This window comes from Phascolarctos cinereus, unplaced genomic scaffold, assembly GCF_003287225.1.
Source record: "Phascolarctos cinereus isolate Bilbo 61053 unplaced genomic scaffold, phaCin_HiC Scaffold_1;HRSCAF=81, whole genome shotgun sequence".
Classification (NCBI taxonomy): Eukaryota; Metazoa; Chordata; class Mammalia; order Diprotodontia; family Phascolarctidae; genus Phascolarctos; species Phascolarctos cinereus.
Window position 1 is genome coordinate 135,396,222 of NW_027555514.1, and position 25,611 is coordinate 135,421,832.

Genomic DNA, 25,611 nt, shown 5'->3' on the forward strand with positions numbered 1-25,611 from the left:
CACACAGTGACAGTCAATGGCAGATGCAGGATTCATCCTCAGGGCCTGTGACTCCAAATGGGATGCTCTTTTCATGTCTGTACCAGTCTGCCTTCCAGAAGCTCTGGACATTGAGAAGTATTCCCTTAGCCACCATGCTTTTGCCAAGTGACAGTTTATTATTGTGTCTCTGAAAGCGGTGTTGGGATTTTTCCCTGATGGTACCACATTGTATTTGGAGGAAGATGGACAAAGGTAGATGGGAGGAGAAAGTTACTGGAAATGGTACCAGAGCTGTATTTTGGACCAAGATTGGAGAACTGCAGCTTCCAGGATAAAGGAGGATCTTAGGGAACAGTTATAGGGGTCCTTGGGCCCAAGAATAGTGAAAGTGAATCCAGCCCCCAAATTTTGCTAGGTCTCCCCACCCTTTGTGTCTTTGATACCTGCCACATGAAATCTTATGTCCTTTCCCCCGACTTCCTTACCAGTTGTCCAGGTTCCTTAATACCTGTGTATGATGGTCTATGAAACAATTCAGTAAATATCTTATTGGTCGCCTTGCTCCTGCTGTATGACCAACCCACTGTCATTTCTGGTTCTAAATTTTCTGTTTCTGACCTGTATGCTACTTTATTGAGTATTCTTGGTTGGTGACATGTTAGAACCTTCTCAATCCCACTTTAGGCCATTTTGTTGCTTTGTCATTGACCTTCAGCTTTAATGTCTGTAGTATTCTATTTACTCACAGTCATATAACAGGTATCAATATGTAAAAAAAAAATACTCCTGCCATGAAATGGGAGAAGTATGAAATTTAAATATATTCATGGAAATGCCCGTGCTGTGCATTTACAGATAGCCACTAATTGTTGCTGTGAAGGCAGAAGAAGAAAGTAGTTGAAACAACTGATGATTATAATTGACAGTAGGGCCATGACTGATATTTTCATTGATCTCACCTGATGGTGGTAGACTTCATGGTGAGATAGAAATATTGATACTTGTAAATAGAAATAAAATTGTAGACCTTAGAATGAGCCAGAGGAGACCGCAGAGTCATCTAGGAAACCAAAAGCCTAGACAGAGATCACACATAGTGAATTGCAGAGCTAGAACCTGAAATTAGGTCCTCCAAGTCCAAATTTATTTTTATTACATTATATAGCACTTTGCTGAAATAAAATATAGATTGCTGAGGTTTTTGCGGCAGTTCATTTAATAAATCAGCTAGGTTACCTCTACCTCTGTGGTGTGTTTTTGCTTCTTTGTTCTAAAGCCTTATATGAAGCCGCTGAGAAATTTTTTAAATTTCTCCTCCTCCTCCTTCTCCCCCCAGCCCACCCCATCTGGTCTACCCCATTTTGCAAAGGAAATGGAATCAGTTTCTTGACCACAGTTAAAATAGCTCAGCAAATATTCTGCTGATGTTGAAGTATGGTGTCCCAGGTGAGACAACAATGTTGAAAAAATACCTCAATAGAGCTTTTTTTATTTTTCCAAATGTAATGTGACCATGGGTGTGATGGTTACAGGTCTACACTGTGAGCATGATCAAAGAAAGAGAACTCTTGGTCTCGAATAAAGGAGATTAATGGCTAAACTAGAAATCTTACCTCTTGTTTAATGGTGTACATTTGGAGAATAATATACAATGCAGAATACATTTAATGGATGTAAGAAAAGAATAATATTAACATGTAGAGTTGGAACTTGGAATTTTTGCATATGGGGCAAAACTTGCATGAACAAGTGTAATGAAAGGGACCCTCAGGAGTTCAGCAACACCTATTGGGTAGAGGCAGAGATACCCCCTCTCCCCACCACCTACACCATGAGATCGGTTGCTGGTGAGGCTGCTCACTCTCACTCCCATGGGAAGAGGAACATTTGTAGTTTCTTATTGAAATTCATCTTAGCATAATAATAATACCTAGCATTGGGGCAGCTAGGTGGAGCAGTAGATAGAGCAATGACTCTGAAGTCAGGAGGACCTGAGTTCAAATTCGGCCTCAGACCAAACACTTGACACTTATTAGTAACCCTGGGCAAGTCACTTAACCCCAATTGCCTAAAAATATATCTATCTATATCTATATCTATATCTATATCTATATCTATATCTATATCTATATCTATATCTATATCTATATCTATATCTATATCTATATCTATATCTATATCTATATCTTTATATCTATATCTATATCTATATCATCTATCTATCTATAAAATATAATAATAATAATAATACCTAGAATTCCAATAGCACTTTAGCATTTGCTTGTTTGTTTTTTTACTTGTTTTTTGCTAGGCAGTGGGGTTAAGTGACTTGCCCAGAGTCACACAGTTAGTAAGTGCCAAGTGTCTGAGGCTGGATTGAGCTCAGGTCCTCCTGACTCCAGAGCCTGTGCTCTATCCAGTGGGCCGCAAAGCTGCCCCTGCACTTTAGCATTTACAAAGCACTTTATGTAAGTTAGCTTATTTGAATATCTCAGTGACCCTGTGAAGTTAATGTCATTATCATCCCCATTTTATAGATGAGGAAACTGAGGTGATGAGGCTAAATAACTTTTCCAGGATCATAGAACTAGTAAGTATCTGAGGCAGTATTTGCACTTAAGGTATCAGGAATAATTACTTATTTCTCTATGCTTGCCATCTAAGAAGTTTGTTTATTGGGAGATTAAGGATAACTAAGGAAATCAAAGACAGAAAGGTCTCTTGTACAACAAAATATTTGTAGTAACACTTTTTTGTGGTTAGAAAGAACTCAAGAGAGATATTCATTAGTTGGAGAATGATTAAAATAATTGGGTACATTAATATAATGCATATTATTGTGCCATAAGAAATTATGGTAATGAAAAATTCAGAGAAGCACGGGGAGGGCAGAGTAAATAAAAATTGCCAAACCGGGAAAATACTATAAATACATGACTATAATAACATAAATGGAACAAAACAAATAAAAAAAAAGAAACAGAATGTTATGTAATTATAATAACCAAGATTGGCCCTCTAATTGGGAAAATGCACATTTTACCTTTCTTGGTAAGAAGAAAGTCTCATTCAACTGTTAACTCAACTTGATAATGAGCTGGAGTCAGATGTCCCTATATCTCACAGTTTCTGATTGTTAGTGTTGGAAAATCCATCTTGTCTAATCCCCTCTTTTTAAAGAGAAGGAAACAGCTTTGGAGTTAATGTCAGAACAGGAACATAGGTAGTTGTTGAAATTTGAACTCACTTTGGGGCATGGGAGTGTTACCCTTTGCAAAACAGTAACCCCTGGTCTTAGAGTTTAGGGGAATAAAGCAGGGCTGGAGTCCCTCAGTCCTCACAGTAATATTCTGGTCCTGGCTACAGTTTAAGGTAGTGGTGTATTGGGGGACTACCATCTCCAGTTTAATTTAGCAAATATTTTTGAAACGTTTGCCAAGTACTTAGGAGCTACCTGTATACATACTAAATTTAGACTATGATAAATATGTGTAATAGGAGACCCAGCTTAAGATCTCAGGAGAAAGACAAGACATACAAATAAAAGATTTAGAGCACCATGTGAGGTATTAAGGGACAAAGTTGAATGTACTCATGTACCAGAATATATGATGCAGATGGTAACTCTTATGGGTGATCAAGACAGGTTGAGGCAAATGGTTCAGTCTCTAATAATCATAATTCATATTTACATGGTACTTTAACTCACAGCTCTGTGAAATAATTGAATAAATGAATGAAGCCTTTATTAAGTTCTTACTATGTGCAAAAACATTGTGCTAAGTGCTCATATAAAAATAAAGCCTTGACTGGGGGAGAAAATACGTATAGAGAAATGTACATCTAGAAAACACACACACACACACACACACGCACACAAGCACACACCCTCCCCTGTATGTATATATGTAGTATATATGTATATGTATAGCAGCTAGTGGAGAAGTGGATAGAGCACTGGGTCTGGAGTCAGAAAAACCCAAGTTCAAATCTGGCCTCAGGCACTTCCTAGTGATGTGACCTGGGGCTTGCTTCAGTTTCCTCAACTGTAAAATGAGGACAATTAAAGGGCCTACCTCCCAAGATTGTTTCAAAGATCAAAAGAAATAACAGTTGTAAAAAGTTTAGCACAGTACCTGGCACATAGTAGATGCTAAATAAATATTTCTTTCTTTCTCCCTTCCCTTCAATATATAGGAAAGTGGTGGCAAGGGAGGGATACCTTGATCCTGGAAATTTCAAGGATAGTGAGTGGGGTTTTAGAGAATGTAAATAGACATGCCCCAACCAGGAATCATGGCAGAGCTGAACTGAACTGGAGAGTTGGGAGAGCAGGAGAAGAGTAGTAAAGCATAGAGACAAGATAGTCATAAAGACTGTAGAGGAGATGAGAGTAGGGAATGAAGTGAGTGAAGCAGGTCTGGGACTTTGGTGAAATGATGCATCTGGAGACACATTTATCAATCAAAACTGTGGGACCCCAGGGCAGAAGTTCTGGTAATCAAACAGTAAAAACCTCTGGGACATGGTCTCTAGTGTGGGCAACAAGGAAGTTGGTGAGGAGTAAATGGCTAGAGAATAATGAATCATCTAATAAAACAAGTAATATCATGTCCATTTTACAGATGAAAAGAAAGTGACTTACTCAAGGTCATGTACCTAGTAAGTTTTGAGTTGGTGAGTAAACATTTATTAAGTATGAGGCACTTTGCTGAGTGTGGAAGGATACAAAGAAAAGCAGAAGACATACCTGCCCTCAATGGGCTTACAGGCTAATGGATAAGACAACACATCAAAAGAAGCTGGAAAGGGGGCAACTAGGTGGCGCAGTGGATGGAGTACTGGCCCTGGAGTCAGGAGGACCCGAGTTCAAATCTGGCCTCAGATACATAAAAACTTACTAGCTGTGTGACCCTGGGCAAGTCACTTAACCCCCATTGCCCAACCAAAAAAAAAAAAAGAAGGTGGAAAGAGGGTGTGTGTGTGTGTGTGTGTGTGTGCGCTCCTGATGAGGTCCATGGGATTGCAGAAGGTGAGAAATGATGGAATGGCCGCTCTTGGCACTCTCCTTGAATGGAGGATCTGGGAGGAGCTCATCACTGACTGCTCTCCGCCTTGTACAGTCAGAAAGAGGTAGGGACCACCAAAACCAGGGTGGGTTGAGGGGGTATGAGTTTGAGGGTTGATGTCATCTTGCAGGATGTTGTTTCTTGAGAGCGCTGATGAAGTTGAGAGTTCATAGGTTCCCTCTCTTTGATTTTTCAATGTGTACAAAAAGATGTGAGAAACAGTTTTTTTAAAAATAATGATTGACAGCTATTCTGTGGTTTCATAGAACTGTTTTGCTGTGTATTTTTTTTAAAATAAGTTTCCAAATATTAGTGTATAGCTGAAATAAGAACTTGTATCAGTTAAGAACTTGTATCAGGAAACAAAGTTAGGGAGTCATGAATAATGCCATGAATTGTAAGGGAGAATGGGTTGCTCTTGGGTTTGACAGGGTAGTTTTGAATCACATATTTAAGAAACAGTGACTGGAATGCTCACCTACCTTATGTCGACCTACAGGCTCCTTTGGCTTCCATCAAAACTCAGTTCAGATCCTGTGTTCTGCAGGAGCCCTTTCCTGGTACCCAGTACTGCTAGTACCCTCCCTCTGAGATGACTTTTTATCATTTTTGTGTATATCTTGTATGCCAATTTTATTGTTTTTGAATTGTTTCAGTCATGTCTGGCTCTTCATGACCCCATTTGGGGTTTCCTTGGCAAAGATACAGGAGTGGTTTTCCATTTCCTTCTCCAGTTCATTTTACAGATGAAGAACTGAAGCATACAGGTTTAAATGACTTGCCCAGGGTCACACAGCTAGTAAGTGTCTGAGGTCAGATTTGAACTCAGAAGATGATTCTTCATGACTCTAGGGCCAGCACTGTATCCACTGAACCACCTAGCTACCCTTTGAGTGCCAATAGATGTTTACATATTGTCTCCCTAGTTAGAATGTAAGCCTCTCTAGAAAAGAGGAGTTTCTTTGAATCCGTAGTGCTTAACATAGTGCCTAGCACATAGTAAGCACTTAATAAATGCTTCTAGTTATTGTTGATGTTGGAGATAGAACAGAACTTGGAGTTGGGAAGACCTGGGTTCAAATCCCACCTCATATCCTTACTAGCTGTGTTACCTTGGACAAGTCATTTAACCTTTCTATGATCTCAGTTTCCTCATCTATAAAATGAGGGGCATTGTACTTAATGGTCCCTTAAGGTCTCTTCATGTTCTAAAATCGTTGACCCTCTGTAAAATAATGCTAGTTAAATTCCAAATTTGTTTTACATTGGAGAATTTGGGGAATATTCTGGTAGATATCCTGAGAGGTTAAGAATTCTAATGGAAAAAAAAATGAATTGAAAAGAGCAAAAGCCATGGTGGCAACAATCAGCAATGTGAACTGGAAAATGTGTAGGAATGTTGAATGATGATAATGGACTTCAGAAGCGGGGCTAGCACTTTAAATGAAACTGATTCAAAGGATTGTTGTTACCATGTTCCATACAGCCAGTATACTGAATCATTTGACCACTGCAACAAGGTGGCTGTTTTGACTTGTTCCTTCCGTCTCTCCTCCAGAGGGACTACTCAGTGAGCTATGTAAGGATCAGAGCAGTGTTTCTTCAACAAGAAAGTGATATGCAATCTCTTTCCATCATTCTAGGTCATATCATCAGCATTACTGCAAGACTGACTATGCCAGGTGCTGATTTTTCTACTTAGCAGCAGTTTCCCCCCCACCATTCCCTCCCCCCAGACCCAAATATCTTATCCCTACCTTCATAGCTATGGTAAATTCTTTCACCTGAACACTGATGATCAGGGCTAGTAAGAGTAACTTTGCAACCAGTAGTATTTACTTTGTAACTTTGAATATTTAGACCATCAGAAGCAGCATAGTATAGTGGATAGAGTGTTGGACCTGGAAATACATATGTGTATATATATATATATATGGTAATATGGCATAATTCGATGTAATGGGTTCCCATTTAAGTCCCTTCCAAACCAGTTTCTAGAATTATGGCTGTGGGGAGGTGTTCCTATTTCTTGGATTTTTAGGAAGCCCTAACCACATATATATATATATACATATATATATATATATATATATATATATATATATATATATATATATATATACATATATATAATAGTAATAATAGCTAGCATTTACCTGGCATGTTAAGTTTTACATAGTGCATAATAAATACTATCTCATTTTTATCCTTATAACAGCCCTAGGAAGTAGGTGCTATTATCATCTCCATTTTACAGATGAGGAAATTGAAGCAGACAGAAGAGAAATGAATTATCCAGCATCACACAACTAGCAAGTGTATGCAAAAGGATTTGAACTCAGGTCTTCCTGATTTTAAGTCCAGAACTATATCTACCATACCACTTAGTGGTCTGAGCTAAACTTTAAAAGGCTTGGGGATGGGGTGGGAGAAAGCTTGGGTTCTACTCCTGTCTCTCATATTGAGAATATTAACTTGGACAAGATGATAGGCGTGTCATACACTAGGTTGCATGTTGATAGTTGCCATCTGTGGGAGCACAATTTCTACTACCCAGAGGAAACCTGCATCTCATAGTCCTCTGCTGAGGCTTTCCTCCAGTGCCCCCTTTGCTATCTCTTGAATATCCTTGCTTTCATATCCATCCCTATGGTGCCACCACCATCAGAGGACCTAGAGTTGCCTGAATTGCTGGTTATTGACTCTGTTGTATAGCCAGGGGCAAGCACTTAACTTTGTGTGCTACTGATTTCTCATCTGTAAAATGGAAATAATTCCCTTAGTATCTATATTGCAGGCTTGTTATGAGGCCTAAATGAGAGATATTGTATCTTAAGTGCTTTGTAAACTAGTGCTATGTAGATGTCAGTTACTCTTATTATTCTTAGCTTTGATCAGGACAGAAAAAAAGGCACAATTCATCACTGCAGCAGACAGTTGCAGATCTGCAGAGGGATAAATATATAGTTTCCCAGTTCAAGCTTTTGCACAAATAAAATTATGCAGACCTCACCAGAAAAATCATAAAAATGCTTCTTTCTGTGCTGTGAATGATTAGCTGAAATATGATTGCTACTTTTTTCTATGGATTGACTATCTAGTAAAGAAATATGAAATTTGTACTTATTCTCACCATTTTTCCAAAAGTCTTTATTTTGGTCATTGCTCAATCCTTTCCCCCCCCACCAAAGTTTTTAGGGGGGCTAAATCAAATTATAGGAGTGTTACCTGACAGCTGTTTTAAGTTAATTTCTTTAATGGTTTGTAAATTTGATAATGGCTTTTGATGTGCCAATCAAGTAGTTTGGTTGATGATATCTTGTCTTTTGGTACCAAGTTTTCTTTCAGTTGAGAAAAAAGCAATCTTTCTGCATCACAGTTTCAATCCATATTTAAGTAACATTAATGGTTAGCTAACCTAACCTGTGAATGATATTATGGGATTTTATAGTTACATTTGAAAATATACTATTAGGATGACTATGAAATTTTAAGAAATCAATGTCCTTCCCGTCACATCTTTATTATAGAATTTTAGGAAAATCTGTCTATCTTTGATTTCTCTCATCACCTTCAAAGTACTCTATGTCAAGTATGGTGTTATATCGGGGGGGGGGAAGGATTGATTTTTGTCTTTTTTTTTCCCTCTAGTGGATATGCGTGTTCCTCCCCTCTCCCCACTCCATTTTTTTCACTCTTTAATTGTCATTTCCAAGACAAAGCAGAGAAATGGGCTCATTGTTGATATCACTCATGACTATGAAAAGGAGTCTTGCTGAGATTGTGCCTTCTAATTTACAGGTCCCCAAATTTTTTTACTGTCTCCAAGGATATTATCTGTCTAGTTCCTTTGGCAACCTATTAAAAGAAAGACTAAAATCTCTTCTCCTCTTGGTTGAGAAAATGAGGGGGGCACTTGAGAAGCTGAGCAATCATTTTGCCTATTTTCAGAAACTTTTCTTTGGTGGATGTTTGACTGGAACATAGCTGTTTCTCCTCTATTAGTTTTCTTTTAAACCATTGATATATTAATAGAAGAATTGATACATGGCTTATTTTTTGCTTTCTGTTTGTAATGAGACTTCATTTCATAGGGAAATCAAGTGGTATCTCTTAATTTTTGACTTGGAAATCAAAGTAATGGTGAAGCTCTAATTGGTAGACCTTGGTGAACTCCTTTGTTTTTAAAGCGAACTTTTTTCAGTTACACAGGGTTGTAGTGAAATGTCACCAGATATAATGGAGAATGTTCCCTTGCATTTGGCTTAATTTTTCTACTTACCTTGCAAGGCAAATACTGGGTAAATCTTAAAACTATGTAAATATGAGGTTTTACTTATTTTTATTTTTTATTTTTTGCCTTTTGGACCAGTCCTGGAATCTCAGAACTGCAGACTGAGTAGCAGCTGCTTTTAACATATGGTCCTTTAGAGTTGTTTGGACCAGGAGAAATTAAGTGACTTATCTAGGGTCACCCAGTCAGTGTTAGAGGTAGGTAGGACTTGAATCCAAACCTCTTGGACTCTGAGGCTAGCTTTCTATCCTTTATGCCATGCTATGTCTTATTTCCATTATGTGTTCATTTGTCTCTTTTGCTTAGGAGGTAAAGAAAATTGAGCTTAAAAGATGATTCCAACAGTCTTTCTATCACCTGTGCATGAAAGTAATGAAGAAATAAGTAGTTGGGATATATGTCAAGAATTGTTTGCAAAAGCTCGCTGTACTTACATGTGACTGCTAGCTGGTAGCAATTTTTCCTTGAACCTTCTTCATCTTTGCCCCACTTTAAGACATCTCATTCTCCAGCGCTAATAGCATTGATTTTACCCTTGAGGCAGAGGTATAGTTGATTTGGGGAGAGAATTGCTTTAGTCAGCATACTTTGCTTCTTTTGTAGAGTTGGTGAGGGCTGGCAGAAGTTTTATGGGGTGAATATGGAATGTAACATTGAGCTCATTTCCAGATCTCCCCCCTCCCTTTTTTTAGTAAAATTCAGTGGCTTATATTTCTGGTAGCTGGGCAATTTGCACTGCTTGTGGGCACAGCAGGGAGAGGCAATGACACCAGACAGAGCAGCTTGGCATACAGTGACCAAGAAGGGGATATTTCTTTTTTCTTAAAGTAAATGTTTTCAGTTAAATTCAGGTCTAGAAGGACACAGCTCAAATCTCATGTGATGGAAAGGTCTGTAATCACTTTCTGTTCTTTCCTCTGAATATAGAAAAGCAAAATATTTTCAAGTAATAGCTGTGAGATGTCAGAAAATGATACACTCTAGAATTGATATCCTCTTCTCTTTTTCTAAAAGCATTTTAGGGCCAGAAGGAACCTTGTGAACTCTAGTTAATCCCCTGACTTTGAATAGAACCACACTTAACTGGGGCAGACAGATGAGAATTCAAAGACATTCATTTGACCTTGTGTATGATTGCAAGTGGAAAATGCCAATTACAAATCCCCCTAAAACTCTCCTATTTCCCCTTCTTTTCTTCCTTACTAAATACATGGTGTTCCTAACACTAGATTAAAGAGTTGTGGTACAAGGTCATACACACAAGGAGAGAGAAAAAAATAAAGGGAGAGTGGGGAGAGAAAGTCAAAGGGATAGAGACAGAATTCTATTAAATAATTTAACATTTATTAAGTATCAATTTGTAGAGGAGATAAACACAAATAAGTAAATACAAAGTACATACAAAGTAATTTCATGAGAGAGAGAGAGAGAGAGAGAGAGAGAGAGAGAGAGAGAGAGAGAGAGAGAGAGATAATAACTGAAAATGTGGTATCTGAGCTGTGCTTTGGAGAAAGCTCAGGGGTTTATAAGTAGTGTTAAAAAAAAAAAGGATGAAAGTGATCTTGTTGCTTAACTCTTCCTGTGCTCATCTTTTTGGCCTGACTTGTTGATGAATGTTCTATGGTTCACCTAAGTTCTGAGAAATACATGTAATTGAAATTCTTCATTATAACCATCAGTCTTTGTACTCAAGTTTTGAAAGAAGCCAAGGGTTCTAAGAGGTAGAGGAGATGAGGGAGGACATTTCAAGTGGAAGGACAAATGGGTCTCATGTATACAGTGTGAAAATGACCTGGAATTACACAAGGACCTTTATTGTCCATCAAAAAGCACAGGGACACAGTATATGATATCATATTATGGTACATTAGAAAGAGAACTGTGTAGATTATCAGATGACATGGGTTTTAGACAAGGCTCTACCACAAACTATTTTTTGTGTTTTTTTTTTTCAAGGCAGTCGGGATTAAGTGACTTGCCCAGGGTCACATAGCTAGTAAGTGTCAAGTGTCGAATGCTGGATTCGAACTCAGATCCTTCTGACTCCAGGGCCAGTGCTCTATCCCCTGTGTTACCTAGCTGCCCCCACAAACTAGTTGTTTATCCTTGGCCAAGTCAGGTACAGCAGGAATACAGAGTTTGGCTTAGCATTTTAACAATGGTATAACAGCCTATAGATTTTGCTTTTCTTTCTATTTGCCTTTCTTTGTACTGTACTGTATCAAGCCTTTCTGGCAACTTAGTGGATCAGAACATGGTAATATTAGGGCCAAAGGTAATTTCACACTTTTATTCATTTCTTCAAATGATACTGTAACTGTAATGCTTTACAGCTTACAATTTGTTTCATATGCTTTCTCATTTGATGCTTGTAACTTGTTTTTGAGAGCAACTGGTAACATGTTGTACAGATGAAGAAACTGAGGTTCAGAGAGGTCAGATGACTTGCCTGAGGTTTGTGTCTTTATTGTCCCACCTCCATTCCACAGTGGAGCATTGTTTGTTTTATTTTGTCTTTGCATCCCCAGTCATAGTGCTTGACACATGGTACACACTTACTGAAATTGAATCATAATGAAATTAGACTGCTAATAAATAATGGAACTGAAGGATGAACCCAACCGAGTGCAGTTCTCTTCCCATTGCACCATTCTCCCTCTGCCACAGAAGTGTCTTCTGTTCAGAAGGACTGCGTTGTGAACCTTGTTGCATAGAATAGCTACTGTTCCCCAGTTCTCCCTTTCCCATCCAAAGCTGGTGGTTCTTCTTCCCTCCCCACACATCTACCCCCTTACTCTGTTGATAGCTATCAGAAAGGACACTGTCTGATGCCTCAGTACTCCCTGGCCTCCTTTCTTCCAGAGTATTTGATACGTGCTGTTGCTCCTTCTTTCTCCTCTAGCCTCTATTAATTATAGTTAAAATAGGGTTTTTTCGCCCCTTCTGGCAACACAATACACATTTCCTGAAATGTGTTCCTTTTTCCTATCTTTTCCAACCCTTGTCCAGTAGAATAGGTAGGATAGAGGCTAGACCTGGGATTTTATTAGTAGAGAATATTTCCTGGTGAGGAAATTCTATCTACCAATGTAACTTGGCACCTTTTCTCCAACTTAACGTCACTGAGAGGTTCATTGCCTTGCTTAGGATTGCATAACCATTATGTATCAGGGGTGGGACCTAAAACCAAGTCTTTCTGGCTCTTAGACTGGTTCTCTATCCACTACACTATGTTATTTCTTAACCCTTGTCCAGTAACACCATAAAAAAGTCTACTTCTCACTTAATTCCCCTTATAAACCCCAGGCATCCTAATTTTTACTGAGATATAGGAGCAAATGTTAGGGAGACAGCTCTATTAAGCAAAAGAAAAGCCATCTATTTTGAAGTTAAATTTGACATAATAAAAAACCAGAGCCATTAAACCATGAGATACATCCAAAGGTCCATTCAAGAATTTCCACGAAAGTCTCACTTGCCTTCTAATCCTCCTCCAATTAATGTTGCCTTTTCTCAAGCATCAGTATTCAAAAGAAAATGATTTCCTCTTCAGTGCTGTTTTAAAATTGGTATTGTTTCATGACAGTACAGCTGTACAAAATCTAAGTTCTATTAACAGAGGTGGGCATTGAAGAGAGGCACTTTATGTGTGATCAACAACAAAACGAATAAATCATTTATATGAGAGAATGTGCTTTAAATAACATATATAATTTAACAAATTAACTTTCAGTGTATAAGACTGTATAAAACAGGAATAATGAAAATTAAAATAAATAAAATACTGACTTTCCTATTAAGAGGCTAATTAGTAACATTATCACTGCATGTAATAGATTAACATTTGAATAAGTCTTTAATCTAGATTTGGAAATGCCATCCAATGATACAGGTCACAACCCATCATTGATTCCCTGTCTTAAGTAACTCTTGTCCACACCCTCCAATAACTGTGCCATGAGGAGTTTATTCAAAACTTCTTATTCCTTCCTTGATCCCCCCCCCACACACATTGGGATAACAGTGGAGAAACCTGACTCTCTACATATCTTCCTTTGAACTCACCACAGTACAAGTACATCTTTACTTCTTATCATACAATTACTTGATGACCGCTTTTACTCCTGTACTTCTTCTCGATTTCTTGTTAATTATACGGTATGCTCTGTTGAGTAGTATACTCCATTGTTAGTTATATGGCACACTTTCCATGTGCTCTCAGTGTCTTCTCTGATATTGATTTTTTTTATTCTTTGTTCTGATATCTTGCTGCCATACTGCAGCTGATAGAATGCTAGTATTTAGAAAATGGTGTTTTTCTCATGTGAGAAACTTGAGGTTATTAAATGAGTTTCACAATTTCTCAGAAGCAATCTATACCACTCTCTTCTTCCTGTTTAACTCTGGACTGTAATTGTGTAATTATCCTGTCTGTTCCAGGATCTATGGGATGTTGATCAAGTGCCTGCTGTAGTATGAATGATAGGTATTTTTCATCCATTTTTTTCATCCATTTTCATCTATCTGGTGTAGTGATTAAATATGTATTTCTTCGTGGAGATTCAACATGGTTTAGGGGTTTGTTATAATCAAGGTAATGCCACACATATGAAAGATAATATATTTAAAGTTGCTTTCCATTTTAGATGATAAATCCCTAGAGAACAAGAATAGAGCGTACTCAACTTTTATTCCCTAGAACCTTGAAGATGATAATTTCCATGAAGGCATTGGTTATCTTTTATTAAAACTTCATACTTCTCCTAGGACCAAATTGAGTTCTCTTCATGTAATAGGTGAGAAGCCACCTGCTGTAGTGACTAGAACTTAGGAGTTCTGGGTTCAAATTTCATCTTAGACAGTTGCTATATGATCATGAGCTAAATAAGTCTATCAGAACAATTATCTCATCTGTAAAATGTGCATAATAATACTTTCACAGGTTTCTTGTGAATATAATGCTTTATAAACTTCAAAGTGTTATATAAATATGTCAATAATTAGTGATAATTAAAGTTGGAAATGCCAGGTAGATATAGATCCTAAATACACGGAACATTTTTAGTAATCATGAATAGCATTCACCAATTTGGAACAGTGATTTATCTTGCATTGAATCAGCACTTTTATACAAGTTTTGTTAGTTAATTTAGATTTTTGAACATCATAGAGTCCTGGTACAAACTGACATTTATATTTAAGCTTTATAAAGAAAGGAGTTTTACATTTGCATGCTTTTATTTTTATAGCTGTCTTTCAAGATAGGTAACAAAGATATTATCTCAATTTTACTGATGAGGAAACTGAGACTCAGAAAGGTATTAAATTGCTGCTTTTTAAGTATGTAGCTTTTTCACTCAAAAGTTTAGTTCTTTTAAAGAATAGAAAGTGAATGTGCCTTTGAACCTTTGAATGATAGGGTAGTGATGATGATCTCTCTCTCTTTCTCTCTCTCTGTTTCTTTGGTTTTGGTTAGGAAATAGTTGCAAAATATTGTATGCCTTCCTAGCTTGCTCAAAGCTATTCACTTTTAATATGTTGGTAATCAGCATTCTCTATATTTAAATGAATATCATAGCAAATGATAATAGTGGACATTTATGAAATACCATTCAAAAATATAATGGAAATGTGAGGGAATAGTTGATCTCAGATTTTTAAACACTTCACTTTAAATTAGGTTTATTGAAATGTTTATTAATCCACAGGAAATAAATGGGGAGAATGGGAAGAGATGAATAAAACTATGTGTAATTTTCCTATGCAATTGAAGGTTTCTATCAAGCCTTTAGCGGCAAAAACAGAGCTTCCGCTTATGTTGCCCATTTTAAAAATTAGTTTTTCATACTTTTACATTGCAATAAGTTTGAAGGGGTTGGGGGTATAGGATATACTCCTGCCACCACTGGAACTCTTTCTTGTGACAAAGAGTAGTAATTAAACAAAAACATTAGAGTTGGTACTTGAGCAGCAGGATTTTTGAAACATTTTACATGCACAGTCTCAGTAAGCCTGACAACAACCCTGTGAGGTAGGTGTTGCTACTATCTCCATTTTTTCAGATGAATTAACTGAGGCAGATGGAGGTTTTGACTTGCCCAGAGTCACACAGCTAATTTATGGTGTAGGATTCAAATTTTAAGAGAGTATAAATTCCAAATCCAGCTCTCTAGCCAGTCTTACTGCCTCTAGGTGATAATATTCAGTTCTTTTAGTTCCCTCCCTCTCTCTGTCATGAGAAGAGAGCTATATTTCTTTATATTTTCTCTGAGACTGTTGCTGGTATTTTAGCTACTCAAGAGTTTGAGATTAGGGATTTTTTGAGTTAGGGATTTCTCTATTTACATTGTTTTAGTCAGTGTGTGTGTGTGTGTGTGTGTGTGTGTGTGTGTGTGTGTGTGTGTGTGTGTGTATGTGTTTATTTCATGTAAGTCTCCCCACATTTATTTGAATTCCTCACATTAACCAGTTCTTATTACACCATATTGTTACATTACATTAATATACAACTGTGTTTTTCCCCCCACCATTTCTTTAATGATGGGCAGCCCTTTTGTTTCCAGTTTTTTTTTTTTGCTGCTATAAAGAGTACAGCTATAAATTTTCTCCCTTTGACTTTTGTTCCACTGATTTGCTTTTTTTTTGTTTTCTAACCAACACCAAATACAATTTATGACTTCTGTTTTACAATACATTTTAAGGTTTGACAATACTGTATTACCTTCATTCATATTTTTTTTTCTCATTGGGAATGATCTCCAGTCATCCTGATCTGTATCTTGCCACTGGACCCAGATGGCTTCAGAGGAGAAAGTGACACTGGTGACTTTGCACATTCCTCCTCACTTAAATCCAATTCACTTGCAAGTCATGGCATCACCTTCCCGGTATCATGGTCCTCTTTGAGAACGAAGGACAAACAACAACAATTTTTCTCATTATTCCCTTTGAGATTACAGAACTTTTATTCCTTACAACTAATTTTGTTACTGGTTTTAGTTTTATGACATAGTTCATTAGGTGATTTTATTCATATGGCATTAAAACTGTAGATCAATTTTGATTATATTATAATTTTTATTATATTATCATGACCCAACCATGAGCATTGAATAACTGTTCAAGTACTTCATTGTCCCTTAATTACTCCTAATTGTATTTATGAGTTAATTACTTTCTGATCTTTCTTTTTATAGCTATCAAAGAAAGCATATAGTATATATTAAAAAATGAAAAGTAAACTAAAATCCTGTGATAGTTTGCCTGGCTTAGATCATCTTTCTTTGAAAGATGTACATTTGGGAGCTATGAAATGAGAATTGGTATTTCTTCTACAAAAAGGAAACTACTATTTCACAATGAAACAGAGCATAAAATTCAGTTTATTCTGTAGCTTTTTTTTTTTATTGCAACATACTTCTAGACTGGCAAGGGGATTTACTAGGAAGACTTTAAGACTCACTCTGACAATGACAAATGAAATGAGAGTAGATTGTTGGAAATATTATCTGAGCCTTTATTGGAGCTTATGTTATCTTGTTTTTTCTTTAGTACTTCTTGCCCTTTCCTTACCCCACTTCTCTGAGTAGATTATGTTCTCCTGCAAACATGAGCAATTATGATCTAGGGGAAAGACTTAGCTTCAGATCCACTGACCTTTTGCTTAGAACTACCTTCTTCTTTGTACTTCCTCTTCTGTCTTGGAGCTGGCATCTCAGGGCTTCTTACACTGGCTTCAAACTGAGTGTCTAGTTGCAATAAAGTCACTTTGATCCTTTGTATGCCCATTGCCATTCATGGGTATACAGACCAAAGCCAATGTGTTGGATAACTTCTAGAAGTGTGTTGCTTTCACTCCAGTTCAACAAATGTATATCTTGATGCAGTGAATGGAGCACTGAGCTTGGAGGAAAACTCAACTCCAGCCTCAGACACGTACTAGCTGTGTGACGCTGGGCAAGTCACTTCACCCTGTTTGCTTTAGTTTCTTATCTGTGAAATGAGCCAGAGAAAGAAGTGGCAAACCACTCCAGGATCTTTGTCATTAAAACCCCAAATGGGGTCATGACTCTTTCAGAGTCAGACAAGACTGAACTGACTGAAGAACAATAAATATATGTTCACTAGTTGTAATATAGGCTCATTTAACATTGCTATTGGTCATCCTGGCCATACTCTCAAGAGTTCACTGACCAACATGTTCACTAAGGTCATTGAATTCCCTGTCTTATGGATGGGGATAAACTCCTATAACCCTCATACCATTTTTTCATTGTCTTTTCCCATTCCTTTATTTTGCTGAGGGGTCAGGTATCCATGTGAAGTCCTGAATATCTGCCAGCTATGAATACCAAGTTGTGTCATGCTCAAGTGGATTCAGCAGGAGGGGTCTTAGACTCATGCGTTTTTTGGGATGTGGGTAGGGCTTTATTTTTGAAATTTGCCATCATATATGAGTAGGCCTATGCCTATGCATAGGATTGTGTTAGATACATGCATGGAACTCAAACCTTCCATAATAAAACTGATTTGTAATGATTGGTAGTTTACTTCCTGTCCTCTGAGAAGTTCATGATAGCTGAAAGGAGCCAGAGATGTAATTTATTCCAACATGTTAATTTTACAAATGAGGAAAATGAGGTACAGAGAGTTTAATTGCTGCTTCCCCAATTTGTTGCTAGTTTTTGTTGACTCTACTTTCATAATATGTCCCCTTTCCGTCTACTCACATGACCTGCACCCTAGGGAATTTTCTGCTTTTTCACTGTATTACTCCCATTGCCAACATTCTAGAATAGTATGGTAATCTCCGTATTTATCTCTCTGACTCGGTTGAATCTCTCCTCTGTCCATTTCATTTTCCACACAGATGCCAAAGTGATTTTTTTAAAAAACACAGGTCTGACTGTGTCACTCCTCTTCTAAATAAACTTTGATAGCTCCCTACTACCTCTAGGATCAAATGCAAAATCCTTTGGCAACCTACCATTCTAGCCTTGCTCTGTGTTACTCTACTCACTTTCATTCCTTCTGTGGTCCAACCAGTATAATTTCTCACAGTTCTTCACACATGGCACTATTCTGTCTTCCTCTCAGTATCTTTGTTCAATCTATCTTCTATTTTTAGAATGTATTCTTACCCCCCTCATTTCCCTCAAAGCTCAGCTTAAGTGTTGTCTTCTTCATAAGGCCTCTCCTCAACCTCCAGCAATCCCCAGTGCCAAATAACCTTTGATTTATTTTTACATGATTTTGTAAGTACGCATTGATTCTCCTTGAGGAAAAGGACTACTTTATTTTTGTCTCTTCATCCATCATCTAGCATATTGCCTATCACATAGTAGGTCCTTAGTAAATGTCTCTTGGTTTACTGATTGCCCAAAGTCAACAGGTAATAAATGGAAGGATCAAGATTTGAACTCAGTTTCTCAGATTGCACTTCCTACATTCTTTCAGCTTCTCACCACAATGGCATTCTTTGGTTTTCATGGAACTGTCCTTTGTTCAGTGAGGTGAATTCTAAATAAGAATTTTTTGAAGTCAATCTGAAGTGAATTTTATGTTTGTTTTTATAACACTGGCCCCACATATGAGAAATTTTTAGGGGAAAAATCATATGAGATAGTCTGCCACAAAGTGGAAATTTGTCTTCATTTTTCTCCTCAACAAAAAGACTATATTTTGACAAAAATATTCGGCAACATTAGGCAATTCTGGGTATTTCTGGTTACAGCTGAAAGACATGACATCATAACCCAATGTTTCCCTAAATTATTTTCATTTGGTAGTCTTGCTAGATCTGTTTCCTCTTGATTTAACTCTCATGTGTTTGAGTATTGTGTTCTAATTCCTGGTGTTAATTTTAGTTCAAATTCATAAATGGACTTGACAGTTCTCTTGAGTTGGTTGTTGGAACATTTTTATTTGCCCAATTTATCATTTGTGGAGGGACTAGTATTTCCACCTTGGAGGACAAACAATGATTTGTATTTTTAAGTTTCGCTTATAACATTGAACATTCAGAATAAAATGACAAAAGTCAGTTTTTATCTTTTTTAAATCCAGGTAGTGTGGCATAGAAGAAAGAGCATTGAGAGTTGGATTAAAAGACCTGTGTTCAAATTATGACAATGATAATTTCTATGAAATTTATTATTGTTGTTCAGTCATTTCAGCTGTGTCTGACTGACTCTTCATGACCCAATTTAGGATTTTCTTGGCAAAGATACTGGACTTGTTTGCCATGTCTTTCTCCCGTGGGTTAAGGCAAACAGAGATTAAGTGATTTACCCAGAGTCACTCAGCTAGTAAGTGTTTGAGGCTGGATTTGAACTGATGAACATGAGTCTTCCTGATGCCAACCCCAGTGTTCTACCCATGCAAGGAGTGGAGCTGATAGCCAAACAAATGAAGAGATCTCTCCTGATGGAGGTGGGGAGTGAGCAGTCCCCAGCCAGGAACCTACCCTTAGTCTCTGACCTAGAGGCTTTGGTTCCTGTTGAGACATGAGTTATGAGAATGAAGAAGGGGAACAGATTTGCCAGAGGCTAGGGAATTCTAGTAGTAATTAGCCTCAGGCTTATCCTTTTTTTGGTGTTGTTACTGTTCAATTATTTCTACTCTTCTTGACCCTATTTTGAGGTTTTCTTGGCAGAGATACTGGAGTGGTTTGCCATTTCCTTCTCCAGATGAGGAAACAGAGGCATACAGAGTTAAGTGACATGCCCAGGGTCACACAGCTAATAAGTGTCTGAGGCTGAATTTGAAGTCCAGTTGTCTCTACTCCAGGCCTGGCATTCTATCCCCTGTGCCACTTATCTGCCCACTCTATGAAAATAACCTTCAGTAAATCATTTTAGCAATCTGTGCCTAATTTTTGAATCTGTAAAATAAGGCAGTTAGATTTGGTGGCTACTAAGGTCACCTGTGTTCTTGGACCTGATAGTTCTTCAGATATTTTGGATTTTTTTTTTCACCATAGGTAGATAAAAGCTATTTGTAGAGTGATCTTATGACACTTGGGTATTTTCCTCATCCTTTGCTGTGTTTAGCCATATTTTCTATCTTCTTTATGTTTGCCTCCTTTCTGACTGTTAAAATAAGTCATTTTCTTTCATTCTGGCTCTAAATATCCTGAGGTAAACCAATGAGACTGGTATCCTCTGTGCCACATTTTTTTTCTTCTGTTCTTCTTCCCCAGATTTTACCCTAACAGCCAGTTGCTGGATATTGCTATTTCATTTTTTACAAAACCCAATCCCTGATTATTTCACAGGATCAATTTTGGGCCACTCATCCTGACTGGTACTATCATAGAACTGCTTAGGAGTCAGGACCATAGATTCTTTTAACAAATATACCAAACAATATAGTTCAGTTGATATCCTCACTTATAAAGCCCATGGGAACATCATTGATTCTTTTGAAATGTGTTTTTGAAAAGCATGTTATTGAGTCTATAAATTAGAGCAAGTTGTTTATACATAATTTCCCTACAAAATACAAATATTTAAAATGTGTCTTCAAAGTTGCTTATTATCTAAGTGCTTATAAACTCATTCCCATTCTCTAGTTTATAAACATTTAACAACAAATGGTATGCCTTTCTTTTTAAATTGGAAGATTAGATGATGTGTTATGAATTATCTTTTACAGTGATTGCCAGTTTTCGAGGAACAGTCCCATATGGCCTATCATTGGAAATTGGAGACACAGTTCAGATCCTGGAGAAATGTGATGGTAAGTGTGCTGTTGGTCACAATTGATTTGGGCTGACATGGATTGTGATTTCATTTTGTACTATGTAACATTTATGAACTTTTTCCTAAACACAAAACTAATGCCTGGTTAAGTTTTATAGGTCTAACACTTAGTTAGAGATTTTTCCCCCTGTGTATATAACATCAGAGAAAGTAAAAATCAATTACAATTTGTGATTTTTAAAATTTGTCACTTTTATTATTTCTTCTTCATTTTTGCTAATGTTAAGAAGTGCTACTCTGACAGTGTGCATGACTCAGTATGTCAGATTGGATGCCATTTATGGTATCCTAGAAGATTAGTGCTTAAAAATCTTATGTAGTAGTCTCTTCATTGTATAGATGAGGAGATGGTTACAAAAAGGTTATAAAAATAACTTGCTAGTTGCTGTCCAACATGAGGTTAGAGCCCTTGTCTCCAACCTACTAGTTCAGTATTCTTTCTACCTAAAACTTTCATATCTGAACACAAGAAAATATTTACAGCAATGGTGTAAACTGCTTGCTTTATTTTGTGAACTAACCTGAAAATTCTTCATTTATATGGTATGTGGATATCTAAATTGTCAGACAGTTATGTTCGTGTGCATAAAAAACTGTTATACGACACTGGCAAATGAAAAGTTTATATCTAATTTCCTTCTAAGATGATTTCCTTAAGAAATTTTCTAATGAAGGAAAGCTTTATTGTAATATAGCTCACTAGTACTTAGATTCACATTTACACGACTTGAATAATCTTTGCTAAGGAAAATGACTAAATTCAATAGGAGTTGAGAAGACCTAAGTTCAAGTCCAGTTTCTAACATATATTAGGTCTATGACCAGGACCACGATGTCACTTCACCTCAGTTCCCCCAGGCAACTCTCCACATTCTAACAAAATTGCTGAATTTCTACACTGGAAGTAGAAATCCTGCTAAGGACATAATACTATTCCATATTACAATATAAAGAGAAACTTTGGAGGGCTCTTAAATTCTTTCCACTTTCTTGACCAGATTTCCAAGTGAGACATGGGTACTTTAAAGTCAAAAGTTCTTTAAAAACAAAAGACTTTAAATATGATTATAATTAATTTTCATTTATTTGTAGACTTTTGTTAACACAGGTTATATTTAGATTAGTGATTCCCAGGATTTAATTTATTACATTTTAGTAAGTCTCATACTTTTATATGTTTTATTTATATATGTAGACTATCTCCCCATTGGTAAGGACAGAGAGAGTTATTATTCTTTTCATTCTTTTGGTTTATCAAAATATAATTATTTCTCCACAGGCTGGTACAGAGGATTTGCCTTAAAAAACCCAAATATCAAGGTAAAAACACTTGTTTCTAACTCTAGTCCTAAGCATTTTTTAACAAAAATACTTTTATTTGAATTATGTGTGTGGTTGAGATAGTGGGGACTGTACATGACAACAATAATGGAGATTTAAATAATTTTTAAAACTCCTTTGAACTTGGATTATATTTTAGGATGGTGACCAAATGTTAATCCTATGTGGATCTTGTGGATTGATCTTGGGGACCTTAATAAGCTCATTATGCATAGACATAATTACTAACATGTTAGATTTCTAGAAACCAAAAGAAGAGCTGGGGAGTGCATTAAAAAGTTAATATCAGCTAAATATTTTTTACCATGAAAAAATACTTTTGGTATGACTTGTCAGACATATTGGTGAGGGAAATGTATATATATATATATATATATATATATATATATCTATACCTATATTTTTTTTTCCTTTAAGTTTTATTCCACGGCACAGATGGAAGAGATCTCCTGGATCGTGGAGATAAAAATGTAGGAAAGCCTCATTCCTGATAGCAGTGACAAAAATTGAGGTTCATTATCCTTTATAGATTTATATGAATCCTTATTAGAAATTGGATAATAAATGTCACTACTGCAGTGCTAGATTTTGTAGTCTAGTGGTTCTCAAAGTGTGGTACCCCCTCCCAATTCAGGGAGTCCACAAGGTCAAAACTATTTTAATAATAATGCTAAGATATGTTAATATTTAACATGGTAAATATCAATAGCTATAATCAACATAAACAAAAACTTCAAAGAAGTTTTGCAGAGATGAATGACTTGCGGTAGGGTAAAGGTAGGAGGAGAGAGCAAAGCCTTCTCTTTTTAGACAAGCTTCACTGTTATACTTCACTGTTATACATTCAGTTTCAATTGTTTTGCAATTGAACAACAGCAATTGTTTCTGCATTTACATTGTCTTTGTGGCATTGTTTTTTCTAATTTGGTTTATTTCACTTTGTATCAGTTTGTAGAAGTTTTCTCATGCTGCTCTGTATTCATCAAATAAGTCAGTGTTACATTACATTTGTTTATCTTGTTTGTTTATCCTTCCCCAAATGAAGAACATGTACTTTGTAGTTCTTTGCTACTGCAAAGTGTTGTTTTACATCTGATCTTTCTCCCCTCTCCCCCTACTCCCTGTATAATTTCTTTTATCCATTTTTGTAATCTAATACATTTCCCCTTTTTTCCAATCTGTCATTTAATGACCAGTTAATTATTAGTACTGGTATGTAAACTTTATAGCATTTTTCATCTTAATATAAAATGCCTGCTTTAAATATACTCTTCCCCCCATTTTTTTTCTAATTCTGCTTAGTAATTTTATTTCTTAAAGCTTACTCTGAAGGCAAAGAGAACATAAGGAACATAACATTATCTCACTTCATTTCCTACTATACACTCACCTAAAGTTGTCATTGATCATTTGCCACCCAATGCAAATTGAGCTTCAATTTTTAATTGGTTATTTGAAAAAAAAAATGAAAAAGAGTCTATTCAGATAATTGCCATCTTTTCACTATCTAAAAAAAATGAGGTCGTTTCTTCCAGTTCTCTTTGTTAAGTCTGTTACACTGACATAAAGACAAATGTTGGGAAAGAGGTACTGGTGACTGTTTTATACCTATTTCCTAATACTGAATGTGCTTTTCAAGATTCTATTTTTAATTCAGTGATAAAATATTCAACTGGCATTTGTTTGCCTGAATGTTTCATTGAATTTGTCACTTGATGACAAGTTGAAAAACCTTTAGGAAGTTCAGTCTTCTAATGGACAAGAAAGTTGCTTCTCTTTCTCTCCTTGTGACATTTCCCATTTGTTTTCTCTTTGTTGTCAACAAAACAAAGCTGTGCATTGACATAGCTTCCGGGCACTAGTCAGCAGTAGTGGCATGACAAGCCTTAGCTGACACTGCATTGTCAGCAAATATTAGCCATAACCCATTCTGTATGCATGTATACATGTGTATGTATGTATATTTGTTTGTGGCCCTCAGTGACTAGTAGTCATGTTTGAATGTACCTCCTAATGGAGTGATGGGCTAGATTAGGAGGGTGAAAATCAAGTGTTCCAGTAAAATACTCTAAAATATATGAAGTTTTCCATTCTAAAATAGAGGGTTAAAACTTGTGTATAAAATAATTGGTCATCTCATATTTTGAATCTATCTGAATATTATTTTTTTCTCAAAGTCTTTATTCTTTAGTTTTAATTTCTGTTGAAATATTTACCTAAATTTTAGAATTAGTAATTATTAAAAGGATTTGAAATGAGAACAACTAAGCTGGAATGACTAGAGTCTGGTTATATAGATTACATGGTAGCAATTTTTAGATCCCCCCCCCCCATTCATGGTAGCTTTGTTGTCTTGTGGCTGGTTTTATTCATATGACTTGTGGAAACCAATCCTGCCTTCACCATAAGCAGCTGGCTGCAGGATCTTTGAGGAATCTTAATTAAAACTATTTTTTCTCTTCCAGGGTATATTTCCTTCCAGCTACATTCACTTGAAAAATGCATGTGTTAAGAACAAAGGGTAAGAAATGAGTTTTAGTTTTTAAGATCTGATTTGGAACTTTTATAGGCTTTGTATTTAGCATGAAGAAGAAATTATTAGTGATAATATTAATAAATATAACAATCATAATAACATCTTTTATATAATGCTTTAAGGTTTGCAATACTATGTATATATCAGATAGAAATACTGTCTGATAATATCCTTACAACAACCATGGGAGGTAGGTGTTTTTATTATCTCCATTTTTACAAGTTGTGACATCTGAGGCAGACAGTGGTTAACTAAGTTGTCCAATGTCACATAGGTAGTGTCTAAGGCTCTCTTGGAATTCAGGTCTTCCTAACTCCAGGTTCAATGCTCTGTCCATTGTACCACCTACCTGCCTATGCAAGTGGTATTTTTAAATTATGTACATTGCAAGGTACTAGATATTTTCTACTGAAATGGTTAATGTGGTAGATGGAACCAGAATCAAGGCTTGGTCTACTGTGATTTCAGCAGAATGATTATTAATATTAATAATAGCTAGCATTTATTAAACGGCTAGTATGTGCAAGATATTGTGTTCAGTGCTTTTCAAATATTATCTCGTTTGATTCCCACAACAACCACAGGAAGTGGGTGCTTTTATAGCTGAGGAAACTGAGGCATACAGAA

The 25,611-nt window shown here is 36.4% G+C and overlaps 1 protein-coding gene across 4 annotated transcripts in view; it reads left to right on the forward strand.

Moving 5' to 3' along the window:
- DOCK4 (dedicator of cytokinesis 4) overlaps positions 1 to 25,611 on the forward strand; it is a 554,933-nt gene that overhangs the window by 212,182 nt on the left and 317,140 nt on the right. For all 4 annotated transcript variants that reach the window (XM_020984638.2, XM_020984640.2, XM_020984641.2 and 1 more), the window contains exons 2-4: positions 21,001 to 21,084; positions 22,387 to 22,427; positions 24,914 to 24,969. In XM_020984638.2, coding sequence (XP_020840297.1) covers positions 21,001 to 21,084; positions 22,387 to 22,427; positions 24,914 to 24,969 — 181 coding nt within the window. The remainder of the gene's footprint in view (positions 1 to 21,000; positions 21,085 to 22,386; positions 22,428 to 24,913; positions 24,970 to 25,611) is intronic.